The sequence below is a fragment of the Mytilus californianus genome, unplaced genomic scaffold (assembly GCF_021869535.1).
Source record: "Mytilus californianus isolate M0D057914Y unplaced genomic scaffold, xbMytCali1.0.p SCAF_3, whole genome shotgun sequence".
Classification (NCBI taxonomy): Eukaryota; Metazoa; Mollusca; class Bivalvia; order Mytilida; family Mytilidae; genus Mytilus; species Mytilus californianus.
In genome coordinates, this window is record NW_026262679.1 from 34,800,646 (window position 1) to 34,821,505 (window position 20,860).

At 33.1% G+C, this 20,860-nt stretch overlaps 2 protein-coding genes across 3 annotated transcripts; one reads left to right on the forward strand and one right to left on the reverse strand.

The window, feature by feature from the left end:
• Window positions 1-67: 67 nt before the first annotated feature.
• On the reverse strand, window positions 68-11,891 carry LOC127734435 (uncharacterized). 2 transcript variants are annotated; one of them, XM_052244286.1, is made up of 5 exons: window positions 11,570-11,891; window positions 8,312-8,397; window positions 2,934-3,551; window positions 2,260-2,345; window positions 68-1,609 (listed from the first exon to the last, which is right to left on the reverse strand). In XM_052244286.1, the coding sequence occupies exons 3-5, from the start codon at window positions 3,449-3,451 to the stop codon at window positions 1,386-1,388; spliced, it is 828 nt and encodes a 275-aa protein (XP_052100246.1). In that variant the 5' UTR covers window positions 3,452-3,551; window positions 8,312-8,397; window positions 11,570-11,891; the 3' UTR covers window positions 68-1,385. The 2 variants fall into 2 exon arrangements, with proteins under 2 accessions (XP_052100246.1, XP_052100247.1); XM_052244287.1 differs by lacking the exon at window positions 11,570-11,891 and adding an exon at window positions 11,347-11,387.
• A 6,305-nt stretch (window positions 11,892-18,196) lies between these two features.
• On the forward strand, window positions 18,197-20,523 carry LOC127733461 (uncharacterized). Its single transcript, XM_052242818.1, has 2 exons — window positions 18,197-19,264; window positions 20,107-20,523. Exons 1-2 carry the CDS (start codon window positions 18,197-18,199, stop codon window positions 20,362-20,364), a joined length of 1,326 nt encoding a protein of 441 aa, XP_052098778.1. The 3' UTR covers window positions 20,365-20,523.
• The last annotated feature ends 337 nt before the right edge of the window (window positions 20,524-20,860 follow it).

Below are 20,860 nucleotides of genomic sequence, written 5' to 3' on the forward strand. Positions count from 1 at the left end.
AAGTCCAGTAGTAGGGGTCAACCAGAATGAAGGGCGGTAATTTGGAAGCAGTAATATTCACTGTAAGTCCATTCTGACGGCAAATGCCATCCGTTTTTATTGAGTTTAACAATCTTAATAAAGTATTTAATAAAGAACCAAATAGTATCGATTGAACAATTTTACTATGGATATTTTGACTTTCATTTTTTTATAAAGTTTTTCGATCTTTAAATTCAAATTCGGTGTAAATAGAAACCAACATTCTTGGATAAAATAAGTTTTTTTTTATATTGTAAATGAAATCTTTTCAGTTTTGACCGTTTCGGAGAGTATATTGCAGACTGGACATTTTCCCTTACAACGAGAAACTGTTCTTCAAATTCCAAATTTTCTTCACCCCAAAGGTGACTGGGGTATAGAAATGTGTTAACTTTTGTTTTTTTTTCTTTATAAAGTAAACCCCTTGCCAAAGTGGGGCGTCCGTTTGGTTGTGTGGGATGTATAAATACGCAATCACGTCCAGTCTGAATAAGGACGTTAAATCGTGTAGAAAGAGTGAGTACCACGCTTGTCGTTTTAAGCTGATCTGTGTGGTTTCTTTTTATGTATGCGTTCTCAATGACTACATTCCATCCACAATTGCTTTATTAAAACAGTTGGCAGTGATCTTACCGGATTGAGTTACCTAAGGAGCATGTTCGTACGTTTATCATTGTACATGTACCTGTGCTTGCTTTCATGGTGATACTTTAGATTTACATAATATCTATCTATCTTTATATAAATAACACATAGCTGAGAGGGTGATAGAGCAAATTCTTACCCCGCGAAAACATGATTGTCAACCGAGGCGACGTCAAAGGTTAACAATGTTTTTTTCAAGAGGCAACTATCTGCTATATCAACCTCTCAGCTATGTGTAATTCAACTTATACTGAATTTTCTGTTTTCTTTTTTTTATTTTAAATTAAAAGTAATAAACTTTGACGTCATGTACATGTAGTAAATAAAGCGCATCAGTGATACATGTAAAGCATTTGTATGAAGGGTAAAAGAATACTGATAACCATAGGGTAGAGTAGAATGTCGTCCTCAATAATAATCAATCAATATCTGCCATTTTAACGTGAAGTTCAAATATATCTTTTGTGCAAAACTGCAGAGTAAAATCAATTAACATCATCTTGCTGTTCAAGTCTACGATCGCATGTGTTTTTTTTCAATAGCACATTTTGCACTTCTTTACAAACAATTATTGCTTTTAAAATAGTAGGTTGTGCCTTCGTTGTGTTGTTTTATCTATCCAGTGCTTGTTTAATTATTCAAAGAAGTTGATATCTCGTGTTCGTCCACCCACTGCCTTTTCCCTGTTCAAACACTCTAAAAGTAAAACTCGAAGTTTATTATACTAAAGTATTCAATTCATGTTTTGGTCTTTGATTATTCGTATGTATTTTAGAATCTTCATAGACCGGAAGCCCATCATTGGCTCGTGCGATTTCATCCTGCCAATGATAAACATTTTGAAATATACTCAGTCCACTCAAAACTACTCCAATAGATAATATAACGGCCGCTGTGATCGCTGGGGTTGTTCTCATTTTCATAAGTACATAACACATCATTGCTGAAACAAATTAAATATTCAATTTTAAATCAGAGTGATCTCGCTTAGAAAGCAATATAAATATACGGTTATATTCAGTTCACACTATGAATACATATTATGTTGATATTGGGTACTGGCATTCGTCGTGTATTTCCAGGCATTTTGACAATATGGGTTTGGCATTTTCATGCATTTTGACCGTGGATGTTTTGCTTTTGTTTTTATCAGTGACATGCCTGCATGGTGAAGTCCGGAAACGGGTATCATCCGATACAGAATTATTTAGGGCGTGTAAAACAGAATGATCATACTTGAACGAGTGGCGTGCGCAGTAAAATTGGCATTTTTCTCTTGTATAATAGTTTCTGCGATTCTGTAAGAAATCAGTGTCTACGATTCTGTGAATAATTAGTGAACGCATTTTCGGCGTCTCTTCTATCAAAATGACTAAGAATGTGAAATTACCATATAATTAAAGTTACTTATCGGAATATATACTTCTATATATTTAGCTTTGTACAATTGTAGCTGACATGTACAATCAGGAACGATTGGGTCAACAATGTATTTCTTTAATTCATTATGTTACACTAGTGTGTACTTACTCGATACTATTTAAGTCTTTAGTTCAGTAAATATATATGTTTCAGTTATGATATTCAACTTACTAATCAGAAAAGCTGGGACGGATATGAAGAAACCTAAAATTGCTACAAAACGACTACTGGAACAATCTGTTAAATATTTTGCTGCCCTGAAAAGAGATATAGATTTTCTTTTTCAACGCAATATAATAATTTATAAATCTAGTTTACGACAATAACATTATTTCTACTTCATTTATCTTTGTTGAGGACTGTAATATATACTATGTTGTCCCGTATATATCAGTTTTAGTTTTAGTGTCATTTGTGTGATTTTCCATCTTTTTTACAAATTCAAGACGAAATATATATAATTAGTTTCTTTCAACTGCATCGTCATTTTGATTGACCTTTTCTATTAGTTCAATCCCACGAATGCTCATCTATCTATTGTTTACCTTATTGATATTTTTGTACATAAATCAAAATCAAGCACACCTACATTAAATAATAACACTATATCCCCGAACTTTTGGAAGTAAGAATCGTGTGATACCAAGACTCCATCTGGTTAATTAATGTACGCACGTACATGTAGTGTTAAATAATAATGGATATTGATAATAATTATCATTCTTATTATTTATACCAATGATTTTGTTTTGCCTGAAAATGCGTATTTAATTGGCGATCATTGTCATATGATACAAAAGTATAACTACAAATTATTGAAACCTAAAAACACCATCCATAATTACCTTTCCTTCCCATTTTGAACGGTGAGTATTTTAGATGCAAAGAAAAACTGCATACAACAAATCATCATAGAACACATATCAAGCGCGAACACAAACGATGCAAAAGCTGACGTCACTTCCAGGAGATCAGCATATGACTTAGGTGATGACAAAAGGGAAGTGTTTCTAGGATGACCAACATCATTTTCAGTAATATTGAGTATAACCTGTAATGTTAAACCACAAAGCACCAAATTGGCAATACAGAGAATTCCTAGACTGTTTATCATTTTATGAATATAGGAAATACTTTGATTAATTTTCAAGTCCTCGACCTCATTACTGAATCTGTCTTTTGATATATCGCCACTCCTTTTAGATGCAAAGCTAGGTGGTCCACTAATTTCATCAGTAGCTGTCGACAACAGGCCAGGTAGACGATGACGACTATCATCTCCACTTTTTTCTTCATTCTTTTGTATCACGACCTCAAGGAGGTCACGGTTTCTACGGCTGTCTGATCGAATGATTTCCTCCATTTTAACACTTTGTTTATGATTGGCCAACCATTACATGCCGTTTATCGTCTTACATTTTATGTTTTGACATTGACACTGTTTGACATGAATTGTATTCTTCCTGAAAATAAATTCAAAACAATATACAATTTAAATGTCACATAACTACACCAATGTAGTACTTTTATTTTCTAATCCGTTTTTTTTAGGGCCTCGGAGGCCAAGTGATCTATGTTGTTCATCTTGCATCTACCTTTCCATTGTATTAATCTCATTACACGTATACTAACTACAATGTATTTACCGGTACTACATGTAATTTGAATTGCAAGATGAATACAGTTTTACGTATATCTTTGGTGTTTGTTTATTGTCTCTCTTGATTTGTTGTTGTTTGCATGAAATTTTGTTTGTTTTTTTAAGTTTTTGTTTTTAGTTTTTTTTTAGAGGGGTTTGGTTTTTTTTATTCATTTATTTTTAGGGTGGATCGGTAAGGTGCTCAGTGTTATTGCAAAGTCAATAACCACAATCCTGTCCTGTTCCCCTCGAATGTGGTCTACTGAATTTACAACAAGACGGGTGCCACATGTGGAGCAGAGTCTGCTTACTCTTCCGGAGCACCTGAGATCGCACTCGGGTTTTGGTGGGGTTTGTGTTGCTCAGTCTTTAGTTTCTTATGTTATGTTTTGTATACTGTTATTTGTCTTAAAATTTTGATCGTTTTTGTTTTTTGCCATGGCATTGTTAGTTTTTTTTTCGATTTATGAGTTTTGAATATCCCTTTGGTATCTTTCGACTATCCTTTGTAAAAATGTAGTGTGTCTTGCAACCACTCCTGATGAGGAACGTGTCGTCTGTTTGAATGTGAAGGGTGTACTAATACCCAATCAAGTGGAGATGACAACAATTATCAGGAAAATATATTATTAAAAAATACAAAACAAATATTACAACAAATGCATTGTTTCAAAGTTTTAAAAATAGTTTTGTCTGTATGTATTCTGCTGAAGTATATGATAAAAAGAACATAACATATCGTTTTTCATATCGGACCACTTATCAGCCCATGGTCAAAATCATCCCTCGAGCCTGTCGGCTCTCGGGCTGATAACATGACCTAGGGCTGATAAGGGGTCTGATATGAAAAAAGGCCATGTTATAATCTATATATATCATCTTACGATACCGATTTATTGTTATATATTTATATCAATTTTCGATATGAACAATATATACTGTCAGCTTCTTTTTTCAAATGAACAAGATTTGCGATATTTGGAAATTAATAATTGTTTGCACGAAGTACACGAACAATGCGAAACAATATTCATTCATTCATTCATTCATTCAAGTGTTGGTTAATAAGGTTACTTTTATATGCCACGGGTTGTTGTTTTTTTTTTCGAAATAAAAGCATTTGAAGGAATCAAATGATTCGTCTTTCAGCCACTAAAAGATTAGTACATTTGTTATAACCTACTCTAATATGTCTCCAGGAAGTCTTCATGCCAACGTTTATGAACAAGTTTATATTTTACTACCTACACGATAAAGAACCCTTGCTAAAAAATCTTTGAGGGGTACAAAAGGTGGCCTGTTGCCAGACAAATGTTTGTCATATCCAACATACAATTTTTAATGGTAGTCTATATTTCCCGACTTTCATTCCGGTGGACTCCCTTTGTAGAAATTTCCTTTTTCTTTGAAGATGTATTATTTACTTATTAAAAGAATTAAAAAATTAAAGAGAGGCGGAAGTTACCAAGGGGATATTCAGACCTCACGAATCGAAGAGAAACTAATAAAGCCTTTAGTTTTTTAGAGTAGTGGTAACAGTGTTATTAATTTTCTTTCCTTATACGAAACACCTTTTTTGGCAATTTTAAGAAAAATCTTGCATAAAATGAATTTATAAAATATGCTATAGAACCTTTCTGGTACTTAACAGTCCATAATGTAACACATTTGGTTTTGGTATTTATGGTATGTTTAAAGTCGTTTTATGAGTTTTTTAGTTTTAAGTTATTATTATTAAAAGGAAATAAAAACTTCGCTATTGATTTTTTTTGTAGCATTATTCAAATGTACATGTTTATGTATTTCCCTATCAAAACTGTAGTTTGATAAACATGTCTTTGGTCAACAATATTTTGTGTAGAATTATTAGTTTATCTTTTGTCGTCTATATTAGTGAATGAAAATAACACGTTATGAATACCGATTGTGTTCGAAGAGGTTTTTTTAATATACTAGTACCTTCGTCAGAAACTCTAAAATCTAAACATTTGAAAGACAAGGATCAAAAATACGTAGAAACGTTAGAAGCCATATGACCAAAAGGACATAAATGAATAGCCAAATGTATCTTAGGTCAAGTTTGCCTGAGGGTGTTGGAATCTTAGTTTCTTAAAAAATTTCTTATTTTATCAATGGGAAATGTTATAAATCATGTCAATACCAAACCACTGACCAAATTAAAGTCACTCTATGAAGAAACATCGTATCAAGCCGGCATGAAACGTAGTTAGTGCCCTGTTGTTGTTTGCATCCTCATTTTTAGCTCACCCGGCCCAAAGGGCCAAGTGAGCTTTTCTCATCACTTGTCGTCCGTCGTCGTCGTCGTTAAATTTTTACATTTTGAACTTTTTCTAGAGAACCACTGAATGAAATGAGACCAAACAAGGCATGAATGTTCCTTATGAGGTGCTGACCAAGTGTTGTTACTTTGAAGCCGATCCATCATCCAAGATGGCCGCCAGCGGGGGATTTCGTTTAACATAGGACCCTATGGACAATGCATACAAATTCTTATTTTAGAGAAACACTGAATGGAATGAAACCAAACATGGCATGAATGTTCCTTGTGAGGTGCTGACCAAGTGTTGTAACTTTGAAGCCGATCCAATGGACCATCATCCAAGATGGCCACTAGCGGGGAACTTTGTTTAACATAGGACCCTATGGACAATACATACAAATGTCTTCTTTTAGAGAACCACTAAATGGAATGTAATAAAACATGGCATGAATGTTCCTTATGAGGTGCTGACCAAGTGTTGTTCCTTTGTAGGCGATCCATCATCCAAGATGGTCGTCAGAGAGGGACTTCGTTTAACATAGGACCCTATGGACAATACGTACAAATGTTTTCTTTTAGAGAACCACTGAATGGAATGAAACCAAACATGGCATGAATGTTCCTTATGAGGTGCTGACCAAGTGTTGTTACTTTGAAGCCGATCCATCATCCAAGATGGTCGCCAGAGAGGGACTTAATTTAACATAGGACCCTATGGAAAATACATAAAAATGTCTTCTTTGAGAGAACCACTCAATGGAATGAAATAAAACATGGCATGAATGTTCCTTATGAGGTGCTGACCAAGTGTTGTAACTTTGTAGGGGATCCATCATCCAAGATGGCAGCCAGCGGGGGACTTCGTTTAATATAGGACCTAATGGACAATACATACAAATGTCTTTTTTTAGAGAAACACTGAATGGAATGTCCTTATAAAGTCATTTTAAAAAAATGTGTTCGATGACCCGCTTGCCAACCAACTTGGCTGTCATGGCTAAAAATAGAAAATAGGGGTAAAATGCAAGTTTTGTCTATTATCTTAAAAACCGCTATAGAATCATGTAGACAAACTCTGACGAGGGCAGAAATGTTCAACATGCTGAGATCTACCTATATACTGTAACATCAAAACTGTCAGACGACTTCTTATAGGAGTCATTGCCCTTAAATGACGATTTTTAACATTTTTTGCATTTTTGCCTAATATCTTCAAAATTATAATAAATAGAGAGAAACTTTAACCAGCAAAAATGACAAGCAAGACAAAATCCACAATTAAGTTAAACATTGCTGAAATCGTCGGACAACTCTTTATTGGAACTTTTGCCCTTAACGACGATTTTTACCAATATTTTGCGTTTTTGCCTTATATCTTAAATTATATAGATAGATAGAAACTTACATTGTCAAAAATGATCAGCAAGACAAGATCTACAAAGAAGTCTAATGGCCGAAATTTTCAGTTGACTCCTTATTAGAGTTAGGGTCCTTTAGTGACAATTTTTATCCATTTCTAGTGTTATCGGCTATTATCTTGAACACGAACACTATAATAGATGGATAGACACTTTAAAAACAAAAATGATCAGTACGATAAGATCTACATAGAGTTTTCCCAATTTTTGCGTTTAATTTTGTCTATCAACTTGAAAACTATAAAGATAGATAGACATTTTAAATAGAAAAAAAAATATAAGCACAAGATCTACAAATAAACCAATTTTTTCAGAATCGTTAGTAGACTCTTGATAGGATGATTGCCGTTAAATGAAAAATGTGTATACCCTTTTCTATGTTTTGGGCAAAAACTAAGAAGATAGAGAGAAACGGTACACAGCAAAAATGATCAGCAATACAAGATCGACAAAAAACAGATTTTTTGTCATGAATTCTATTCTAGTCCACAATGTCCATCGTTGAAAATGCACACAGACAAATGTGAGCAACACAAGCTCTTCAGAGCCTCTAGTCTAGTCTGGTGGATAGTTGTCTCAATCGCAATCCATATTTCCTATAAATACATATCCATAACATGTCACCTCAAAACGACGTCTCATCAAAAGAAATTGCAAGGTTACACTATCCAGGATTATATACTAAATGTGTATGCGATATCAATCGCTAGGTTTTAAGCAAACAACAGTCAGCCAAGTTCTTTCCATTGTTTTTCCTGCCGTTGGCTTGAGATTACCCATTTTGTTTACTCAAATTCGTCATAATGATAATATATATATAAAACGAAATAGAAGTTCCTATGATAATAAAATAGATATAATTTCATTACACATGCGTGTACTTACTTTTTAATCCACTTATAAAATGAACGTTGGTCTAGGTAAGACAGTAGAAGAGATATATACATAAACTATTTGCACCCTTTTATTTCCTGCAAAGATAAGATATCATCACTTTAATTATCTCAGATTCCGTTATTATATTGATTTTCAATATGTGACATGAAATGTCAAATAGATTTTTAATTCCAAACTACTATTCAAGAAGAAATGCGAAAGCTCATTAAATGAAATGGTTTAGATGTAAGAAACATGTGGGAGGTTAATAAAATGAGAAAAGTAAAACTATATAAAAATTTAATTGTGCTAAATATTTCTTGCATAAACCACAAGGGCTGACTGGGCTAAATAAATAGGTAAGGTTATCACTGGACTTCTCCCTTCCGGCAGTAAAACCCTTGCTAATGTGGGGCGTCCGTTTGGCTATGCGGGATGTATAAATACACAGCCACGTTCGGTCCGAATGGGGCATTAAATTTGATGCCCCGAATAGAGTGAATATCATGCTCCTCTGCACATTAAAGAACACTAGTATGTGGCAAAACTATTTTGTTTTGTTTCAAGCATGGAAGTAATATGTCAATATAATACTTCCATGGTTCAAGGAAGATTACTACCACGAAGTTGTGTTCACATCGATTTGAAACTTAGAACTCATTATTATTTGTGATTTTTTTTATAATATATCCAAAAATAAGGGTTTTGATCGTGATTTCGCGGTTAACATGACATGGAAATATAATAGTGCGAGCGGGGCATGGTGTCGTATGGACCGTTATTACTCCCCAAGCGTAAATGATCCCAATTGCTGTAAAATATTGTACTTTAATGCATATTACCACAAGAGTTTAGACAATTTCTCTCAGCTATAATTCTAGGATTTATTTTGAGAATTTCAAGGACACTGTTATCTCACTTTGTACACAACCCAACTGTGACTGGGGAATAGAAATATGGTCACTCTTGGTTTTCTTCCGACCGGCAGTAAAACCCTTGCCAAAGTCGGTTGTTCGTTTGGTTTTGCGGGATGTACAAGTAAACAGCCACGTCCGATCAGAATGAGGACGTTAAATCCGAAGCCTCGTGTAAAAATTGTTCCACACTTTCTGCACGTTAAGAAACCTTGCAACAACTCTTTGAGTGGTCCGCATGTGGCCTGTTGCAGGGCACAATTTCTGTCCTTATCCAATATACCCTCATTTTCCAGTGGCAGTCAAAATTTTCCCGACCTTCTACCGGGACGTAGACTTGCTACATGTCCCTTCCTTATTTTTATTTTTTTTCAATTTTGCCCCTTAACAATTTTACTGCTATAACTAAGAGATTACCATTATACTGACATCTGTATCATGAAGGCTTTCTTTCTCCAAGGCCAATCAGTATACTGGCAGTTTTCAGTAAACATATAAATTAGTAAGAAATAAATAAAAGAAAGGGAATTGTAGCAAGTCTAACCGGGATGGTATTAACGTAACCAACAATCAATAAATACTTTATACACAAATTAGATTACTGACACTACATATTTGACGTGTAATTGTATATATTTCTCAGGTTCAGGGTTTCAATCGTTTTGCTCCTTTAGTAATTCTTATTCGTTGGAGGCTTTTTCCCACTATCAGTTTTACTTTTGTACTTGTTACTTTGAGATTTTTCGTCAGTGACACCACAGTTTAGTATATGGTAATATCTGAACCATTTTTTTATATATTTTTTTTAATTAGTGTAAATATGCATTAGTAATTTTAATATAAGAAAAATAATAATAAAGTTCATAGTAATGTATCTGTATCAATACAAATGAAGCATAATTTGAGCTGCGTCGGATAGAAATAGACTTTATGCAAGTGCACATATACATATAAAAGTAAGGAGATGTGGTATGATTGTCAATGAGATATGCCAGAATGATGTGGATGTAAGCAATGTATGTAATATATTTTGATTGAGTCCATTCAGATACGAAATAATGTTATGTAGGTTCTTATATCAACTCAATTTTCAAACAGTTACAGACTTTGTATAGATATTTTTCAACCCGAAATAGTTTACAGATGTATTGATATTCATTTGCATAAGGTCGATTTCGTTCCGATGCAACACAATTTTGTTTCAGACAAATATGAGAAATTGCCTTGAGATGATTCCTCATCTAAACTTTGTCTTTATGAAAAGCTGAAATTAATTGTCAGTAAGGAATATTTAAATTGCAATAATTTCACATATGGACAATTGTGATCATGATTAAGACCAAGGCATTGAAGTGGGTAGTTACATAAACATCCCAAGAGTACAGTGAGTATGAAAGAAATGTAAATTACTAGATGATTAATATATTTTTTGGTGATATCAATTGTTTTGCTTATTAAAAAGACAACGTTCCATCATTTCAAGTTCTTGATCCAATTAATAAATTAGCCGCACCCCAAAACTTGTTTGTCATATTGGAGTCTTTATAAGACAGTTTTTAGAACTGAGGACGACAGACCTATGTCAGCCAGGCTCATGATACTCATACAAGTGCAATGTAGTAAATATCCCCTTGTATTTGTCTGTTTAGTTAAAATTAATGTTCATGTGTTGTATTCTTGTACAAGTACATGTATGCATTTTATTATTTATTGGTTGAACCTTATGGGTGTAATTTTACAATAAAGATATAAATTATGTAATATTCAATTACATTTATATTGACGAATATTTTGAAACAAATGACTCAGGTGTACAAGTATCTGAGAATTGTCAAACGAATTAAAAGTACAAAACCCAGAAGAAGCGGCAGGAAATCAAAAGGTTGCTACATGTATACAGTCAGAAAGTAACCGGAAATCCATCGCCAATTTTGGGATAACATCTACAGCTAGCCAAAATCGTGCATGCTACTTGTTAGACATCTATTTCAACATCACCGAAAATAAATGCCACCAAACACTTGGACTTTATACAAAGATTTTTAACATATCTTGATTAAGATTATAACAATGATGGTGTAACATAGATATCGAAATTAATACATAAATAATTTGTAAACTGTCATTTACCTGTAAAATGCCTCAGTCGTTAACACATCATGTACAGTTAAATCGATGTTGTTATAAATGGTCGATAGTGCACGGTTTAATTGTTAACGTTTTATCATAAAAGCAAAATATCCTCAACCATAAAGGATAATACGCTTAAATTTCCGCCATTAACTGTATTTTAATATTTACGTCTTTTGTATAACTAAAGACTTCAAAATAAAGAAAAACGTGTGATACTTACTGTCTTAATTCCTGTTCAGACGGCACTGCTCACAGAAGTCGTTTGTTTCTGAACAGTTCATCCAAATTAATCGCACAAAATTTTCTTAATTGATTGAAAACAATATTAAAAAATCACCATCAAAACACCTGTTAATTATGTAACGCTATCACCACAAAAATGTCTGATATAGTTGACACATACCGTGTGCACCTTAATAACAAGTTATTATTATATTGTATTTTCAGTCAACATAATCGATTTCTAAATGTGAATTGTGTGCAACATTTATTATCTCGGTTTCAGGTTGATATTACCTTTAGCGTCTTAAGTGATTCTTTTAATACTTGTTCAAGCGCAACGAATGTGCATACATATCAAAAGATGTCATCTGTGTGTACAAATTTTATTATCGCATCCCTATTGATAAATATTTCATTTAAAACTTGTTTATTACATATTATAATATTTTGCATTAGAAATTCATTCTATCGTTTCAAGTTATATAACATTCTGTAATTTCATACGATGTTCTTTTAATTAACGAGCAGGGTATTATAGAATTTCAATATATAATATGAAAATGTACATTCTTTTTAATTCGTGGATACCTCGTGGGATGACAGAAAACATTGTAAGTTGTCTTGGAACATAGAAAACATAAGAGGATTGAAAACGGGCGTGATTGTTTCACAAACGGAAGTACCTGCAGCTGAAGTAGATATTTGCTTAATACTTTAATCCCTCGTGTTGATAGAGAATATACTATTTTATACTAAAACTTGGTTTCGGTAACTACGTTGGCGATATACGTTTAAAATTCAGCTGTCAGTCAACTGATGAAATTGAGGTTATCAAGGACATCATATCTTAATGCTTTTTCACACAAGTAAAATTATCAAGAAAATTAACAAGTATGTGATTTCAAGAACCTTTTTGCATGTTAGACGACTGAAAAAATTCTTTTTAAAAAACATTTATTACCGTAGTATAACAGTATCGTACTGTAAGCAATCAGTACTTTGGAGGAAAACTAGCTAATAGAGACTTTATATAATTCAATGTAAACTTGAACATGTGGTATGAATGTTAATGAAACAATTATCCACCAAAGACCAACTAATGTAGTTGCAAGCAACTATAGGTCACCGTACGACCATCAAGTTGTCTTTCAAAATTAGTCTAATAAATGTATTTAAACATTTATACATAAAGTAACACCGAAAAGACAACAAAAAGTGTTAAAGGTCAAAGGTAATTCGAGTTCATATTAAGTTCTCACTGTTTATACATATGTTACAGTAAAAAATCCCTGAAATTTCAGGAGTTTTGTAAAATCACTGAACTGATTTGTGAGTTTATTAAATCCTTGATTTTGGCTAGGGATTTGACAAAATCCCTGAAATAATTAATTTTTTTTTACAGACTCACTGATTTAATTCATGGAATTTATAAAACAATTAATCTTTTTGTTTAAATTATTCATTGAAAAAAGACGAAAGCCTACAACAGTAACACTGAACATGTCCTTTTAAGTTAATAGAAGGTGAGAAAAAAATTTAAAAAGGAGGAAATTGTGGAACATATTACCAAAGACCCACATAAGATACAAAGCAAGCTCATAGTTACTACCTGGTTTGAAAGTTAGTTAAATAAATGTTTAATGCTTCAGTCTGTAATTTCTGAAAAGTATAAACAAAAATGATCTATTTTCAAAATCAAATATATTAAAGCAGTACATTAAACTGATTACCTTTGTAAGAGTAGAAAAACGCATGCAAGAAGTTAGAAATTGATTTGTTTAGGTCATGTTTTCCAGTGGCAAGTATCAAATGCATATCAGAACGAGAATATATTAATGTGATGTGAACATGAACCTTTTTTTGTGCTAGACCAACAAGCTGATCCAACAGAATATAAACATGCTACTTCACATGGTAAACGTCCACAGGAAGACATGCCATCCTAGCTAGTACCCTGTCGTATTAATATTCTGACTCTAACTCTGGAAACAAGTCAAATATAATCATCGCAGATTTTTCATGTTTGATCAGTACAATGGAAATTGAAAAATCGAATAAGTGTTTTCTTATTACAACCAGGCAGTAGTAGGTCACCATGGCCATTCTTCGTGCTTCACTTGCTTTGGTCATATAATAAGATACTGTGATATACATGATATACATTCATGCTATCACATAGGAGTACATAATTTTCTATATCTTTTCCACTCTTTGGATCAAAATCAAATAAAAAGTAAATTTTGTTTAGTTCTACAATGTGGAGATGTGAAAAATAGGTGTGCCTGTCGAAAATCGAAGAAATTATTTAAGAGCAGATGTCACCCAAAACTCATTATGAAAAAATAAGTAAATTGTAGTTTTTATCTGTACATGTGTCTTTTATTCATAGTCACTTTAAAAAAGAGAAAACCAGTAGTCTATTCAAAAAATATATTTAAACAATTAATGGTCTATCTATAAACTTTTTAGGTTTACAACTGAGTACGCCAGACGTGCGTTTCGTCTAAAAAATACCCATTAGACGCTTGAATCAAGAAAGTTAAAAAGGTCAAAAAACGTACGAAGTTGAAAAGCATTAAGACCCAAATTTCCAAAAGGTTTTTCTTAAAATAGCTATGGTAATCTATTCTGGTGTAGAAAACTATTAAGGAAAATTCCTTTCTAATAATAAGTTTTAACTTGTAATTAGGGATTTATAAAATCCTTACAATTTGTTTAGTTAATTTACAAAATTACTAATTAAAACAGAGATTTTACAAAATCCCTGATTTTATAAATTCACTGTAAAAGAGGGGCGAAAGATACCAAAGGGACATTCAAACTCATAAGTCGAAAATAAACTGACAACGCCATGGCTAAAAAAGAAAAAGACAAACAGACAAACAATAGTACACAAAACACAACATAGAAAACTTAAAACTGAGCAACACGAACCCCACCAAAAACTGGGGGTGATCTCAGGTGCTCCGGAAGGGTAAGCAGATCCTGCTCCACATGTGGCACCCGTCGTGTTGCTCATGTTAGTACAAACCCGGTAATAAGTCTAATTCGGTAGGTCACTTTCGGGAAAATGGGATGGGATTGTAGTTACGACATTATGAACATTTCCGCTATCATCTGTGAAACGGATATTCCGTGACGGTCAACCAACTCGTGATGGCGTCCGTAAAATGTACGAAGGGATGATTTCAACTTCACCACTTGGAACTCTTGGTTTAATAGTTTCCTTGTGAGCAGCAACCCTCTATCAAGGAAATCAGGATAGGAACTACAAGCCCTGGCGTATCGTATCAACTAGGAGATATATACTCCGTATGCTGCTGGAATGTTGCTACATAAAAAGGGAAAGTTCACAATTGGGAAGCGGAAATCATCTCTTTTGTCATAAAGTTTGGTTTTCAACGTTAACCGTTCCTCATTGTCAATTTCTAGATGTGCGGCAGACTTAAATGTATCTGTTGTATCCTTTATCTCAAGTTCGATGGGATAGATGCGTTCAACATAGTCACCAAATTTTGAATTACTTAGTGAGAGAACAGCATATATGTAGCGAAAAGTTAAGTTAAAGAATACTGATAACTTCTTTTCTTTCTTCCTGAAAAGTTCCCGTATGAAGTCAGCCTCATATGAATAAAGGAACAAGTCGGCAAGAAGAGGGGCACAGTTGGTTCCCATGAGAATGCCGATTGTTTGTTGAAAAACACGTCCTCCAAACGTAACAAATATGTTGTCAATCAAGAAATCAAGCATCTTGATAATGTCAGTTTCAGAGAATTTTTTGTTAGAATCAGAGTGATTTTTTACAAAGTAGGATTTATCCCTCCGTAAGACAAGATACTTGTATCTACGTTGGCCATTCTTTTTTATGAAACAAAGCAGGACCAACTCTTTCAATTTGTCTTTTAGTTTGGAATTGGGAATACTTGTGTAAAGTGTAGAAAAGTCAAATGTTTTAATACTATTGCAAGGCGAAAGAGTCTTAGATTGTATGTACTCTAAAAGATATTTGGAATTTTTTAGTATCCACATCTGATTCACGCCACCTCTAGAATAGGTAGTTTCACAATAACTTTGAAGCCCGGCTTTGATTGCTGATAAAATTGAGGTTAATAATTTAGAAAGAGGTTTCGTGGAGCACTTGGACGACTCAGCAACATACCGTTGCATGTTTGTAAGGACACTTATGTAGTTTAGGTATCCAATACAGTGATGGAAGACCCAGTTCTTCATCTTTGGTTGGAATTCCAAAGGAACATAGAACAGACCTATGATTATCCAGGATTTCCTCTTTAGTAAGTGTCGTGGGGGTATATGTTGAGTTTCCAAGTGAATTGTCAATAAGCAGTTTATGTAATGTGATTTACATACAAAAACGATGTTGTTTGGGGTTTTATCTGCGGGGACAACGACATATTTGTCATGGAGGTAGGACAAGTGTTTAGCAACATTTGGGTCTTTAAAGATTGATGTAGCATGTGTATTAATATTAATATATATACGAGGTGTCCCTTCTAAGTTAAAATGGTTATCCAAATTGTCCCTATCAATTTTACCTATTTTGATAGGTACCATTTGACACGTGCTGTAAGAAATGACAATAATCTTAAGGATTATAGTTACTCGATGTAAACAAGTAGTTGGTAAACATTCGTCTGCGATTTTACCACAATGCATCTTGTTTACAAAAAAAAAAAATTGCTACTCCACATGGTTTTCTTGATTTGCACTTTCCATAGACTGACACTCTTATATTTAGATTTGGACTTCGACAATGTCAATATCAACACTTCACATACTGACCCATTGCCCTCTGAAGCAACAAGGAAATTTCCTAATCTACATAAATTCAGTAAGATGAGTATGTTTATTGATTTTTGTTATTGTCAAACAGACGGAAAGTTCCAAACTTATAGAAACAAACAATTAAACACAAGCCATGAACATTCCTTTCTCTTTCGAAAAGATAAACAAATGGGTTTGTTTGTTTGCCATTTCATGAAGTCTGAGGGAGGGAAAGTTTGGAAACAACTATTCACAAGATTCGTGTACGGAATCAGTAACAGATATATAGCAACTAAAAAATTACGAACTGTAAACATTCACGATTTTCTCATGCAACAAACTGAAAATGGAATGAAGTGTTAAACATTCGCTCATTTTTACATGATATTAATTATTTCCCATGAATTTTAACAGTCTTGAAGATGGTATTATACAAGATCATTTTCTTCAGAAAAGAGCTTAAGAGTTCAAATATTTTGTCCATTTGTCTCAATGTATTATGATAAACTATCATATGTATTTTTAATAAAATATCTAAATTGACAGTAAAACGATATTTGATGTAAAACAATTCTTTCTTGCTTGGCAATGTTTTTTAGCGACATGTCAACTCAGTCATATAATGCATGGTTCATTAAATATTTACAAAAACTTTGAAACAAACTTCCCACTTGGTTGCACGTTAGAATTATACGAACGATAGCAGTTAGACTTCCGATGATAAAGAAATTAATGAAGTCTGTCTGTCACATTCTTTAATTTGAATTAATTTTTTAAAATACGCAAACCGTAAAAAAGTAAATTTCACAATAAAAACATATACTAATGTATTATAAAACATATTGTATTATTTTTCTTTTCATTTCGTTTTACCATATGTGAAGAAAAGCAAAATGAAAAATAACAAGTGAAAGTAAATTGCTTTGATTTTTGACCCCCTCCCAAAAAAGGGTTCTTAACACAGAAATGTTTAAGGTATAATGTTGAGAAATCTGATTATGGCTGAGAGTCACGTGATGAGCTATTGTCGTTATTGATAGTTTACAGTAACTGTTTACGTTTTTTGTCATTATTTTTGTTATCTGTTGCTTTAATAGCATATGGCTTTATTAGGTTAAGTTGTGTTTTTTTTTTTATTTCAAGAACGAATATGCGATTCTTAAATATATTTGATAAATAGTTTTCTGTTATTTCGATTTCAATAGCAATTATTAAATAATTCACGTTTCAATGCACATTGAGTATAGCATTTTAATTTGTTGATAGCAAATGATAGACAATACATAACAGTAAGTATAAGGAAAAGACCATGTAGTCTAGATAATCATTTAATTACTTTTAACCCAAAACCCTGCCAATCCTTTATTTAAATATAGAATTCCATTTAATGGTGTTTGTGTGTATCTTCCCTCAAAGTACTTAAAAAGAGCATTTAAGTATTTGAAATAAATATCGGCGTCTTCCAAAAAGATGGGTTGGACTTAAAATTGATTAAATGGTAATTAAAATATCTATGAACAGATTTTTGCAAGATTTCTTTTAATCTTTTATTTGTTTAGCTCTATCTAGCTATATTTTGTTGCCAATTTATTTATACATCGCCATTTCGGGCCATTCGAACGTCATTGGGGGTAAACAACTAATGTGCAAACATAGGATACAAACATTGGGAAAACATGGATGAGTTATCAATTCTGAATCCGCCAATCGCTTTTAAACAACACCTCAAAATTTACTTTTCTTGACGGCCAAACAAGTACTCCGCCTCTGTAACCTATAAATTCCATTTATATCATAATTTGTAGTAGACAGGATAACGCCATCGACATTGTAACATAGAAAAATGGCACAATTTATCAAATTTCTATTTCTTTTCGGACTTCTTTGTGTTGATGCACAATATATTCCTCTCGGTATTAGTAAGAAACAACCAACTTGTAAATATGAATTTACAGTTCCTGATGCAAAGGGAGCCTGTTCCGCAACATCTACAGCACTGGAGCAGAAAATAGACAATGTTAAACAAGATTTGGACAGAACTCGAATCCAATATGTTTCTCAGAATAGTATTGTGCAAGGAACTTTAGCTCAGTTACAGTCAGACACAAAAATGTATGTTTCAAAAGTGAATGATTTGAACGGGGAGCTTCAGAAAATTAAACAAGGTGTTAGTCCTGGGCAGCCTAGCGGAACAGTTAACCAGTTAATTCACGACACAAAAGACTTACTGACCAAGACTGTGGGTGACATTAACGGCAGAATATTCAATTTATCATTGGAATTTCAGCGGAATGCAATAGAGGAGTCTAAAGTTAATTCTGCAATTCAAAATCAAATCAACAAACAAGCTGTACAATTAGCAACAGCTGAACAGAAACTACTTAATCTGGAAAATATGATCAAAAACTATAAACCACCAACTTCCGGATCCCAGCCACAACCATCCACGGGTCCATCAATTGCCCAAATAATTACTCTGGAGAAGAAATACCAGCAACTTGAAAATGATCTGAAATCTGTTGACTCGCTACAACAACAACAGTTTACAGGACTCTCTGACAAGACCAATAGGATTATGTCGCAGTTACTGAACCAGTCCCATGACATCGATGTCGTTGCACAGGCTACCAATCAATCTGTTGCCAGACTGACAGCTGCAGAGAAATTGATTCAAACTACCAAACAAGACTTTGATAATTTCAAGAAGGCAACAGATCCCCAAATAAAGATCCTTTCACAGGAAGCAAGTGGACTACTTAATAATCTTACCAGTATTGAGAAACAGTTGCAGCAGCTTGGCATAAGACTACTCAATGGACAGGTGGCTTCTATGCAGATGAAGGGAGATGTTGTAAAAGTAAAGAAACAAGCTGATAGCCTTTTGCAAGAAATAACCAAGCTGACTAGCCAGGTTAGTTTTTTTTTTTATAATTTTAATGCAATTTTTAAAGATATATTTACAATAAAGCTGCATAAAAATATTACTTTGAGGACACAGACATAACAGCTTACCCTTTGATATAGTAGTTTGTTGCATTGAAAATGTTTTAATAATACCTGAATTATGAGTTATTCTGCGCCTTTAAAAGACTTTGAATGTTACAAATTTCGGGTATTTCTTTATTGAAATAATTACTTTAAATATCATGATGTCAGGATTTTTCTCAATTAGAACACCAAGAAATAGTTTTCCCTAAGAAGAAGTTCTTACAACTATATCTGATAAGGGTAAATACATATGATAAAACAAAAAGTTTTTGGGAAGATTTTAATAAAATTATAACCAAAAAGTGTTCAATATGATGACTAGAATTACTACATGATGATATCTTCTCTTTCAGTAGTGGTTCTATTATTCCTTTCTAAGAGTTTTTCAGAACACATTTTAATAGTAAATAGATGTTCTTTAAGAAACAATCAATTTGTATTTTTTTTTAAATACGATACAACGTTTTAACTTTAACTCCCTAAAGTTGAAATTAATCCTTATTTGTTGACAAAAACATTCCTTGTTAGCTGTGTTTTAACTTTCAATGCATTTGCAAATATTTTATTACTTTACAGAATTTCTCACTTCGTCCCTGTATGGTAACCGTATCGTTATGTCGGTTTTAATTACACTAAAATATACAAAAATATCATCAAATGTTTAGTCGTGTATTGATAACCTATTTTCAGAAATATGTATTTTTTGCTTTATTGAATTGACAATTTACAATATTTTTCACCTGTTAACATTGTATTATTTTTCAGATTACCGCTCAAGCAGGAGAATTGTTGGCAGTGAAATCTGACCTTTCCGGACTGAAAGGACCATCTACCGGAGGTTCTGGTGGAACCGTCAACATTCAAAGCCTCGTCAATACCATTAAAATTCAAACACAAGCAGATATTCAGAAAGCTCAAAACGATGTCAAACAAGTCCAAAACATGGTTACTACACTTCTTACCCAAGTTGCGCTTCTCTCATCAAAGGTGAACAAACTGTGCCCAACAACGCCAAGTGGTTAATCCATCTATAACAAACAATATATACAATAATCGAACAATATACACAATGAATACTATGCTAAATTGGAGAACAATTCAGGCTTCTTCTCCTAGCTAAAGTGCTAACTTAAACAGATTGTTTTTTGTTAATAAATTTTTCAAAGAATGGGTTTTAAACGATATCGGATTTTATGCTTATGACAGCGAGATAGGGTTCAAGCAGTATTTGCTTTTACGAATTCAGTTGTTTTTTTATATACATTAATTCTATATTCAGCCTTCGTTAACCAAAGGATTATTTTAATAAGGCTAAATATATTATATTTGTATCAATTCAAGCAGTATAATATTCCAATGCGGCTTACCGAACAAATAGATAATTTTTCGAGTATGACATTGTTTGCGTGTCACTTTATAATTCATTTTATTATTTTCAACCGCTTGCAGTGTTATGGTAGCTAGCGGGCGTCATAGGTTCTATACCAAAGTCTGTAAAATTGGTATTTGCTTCTTCTTC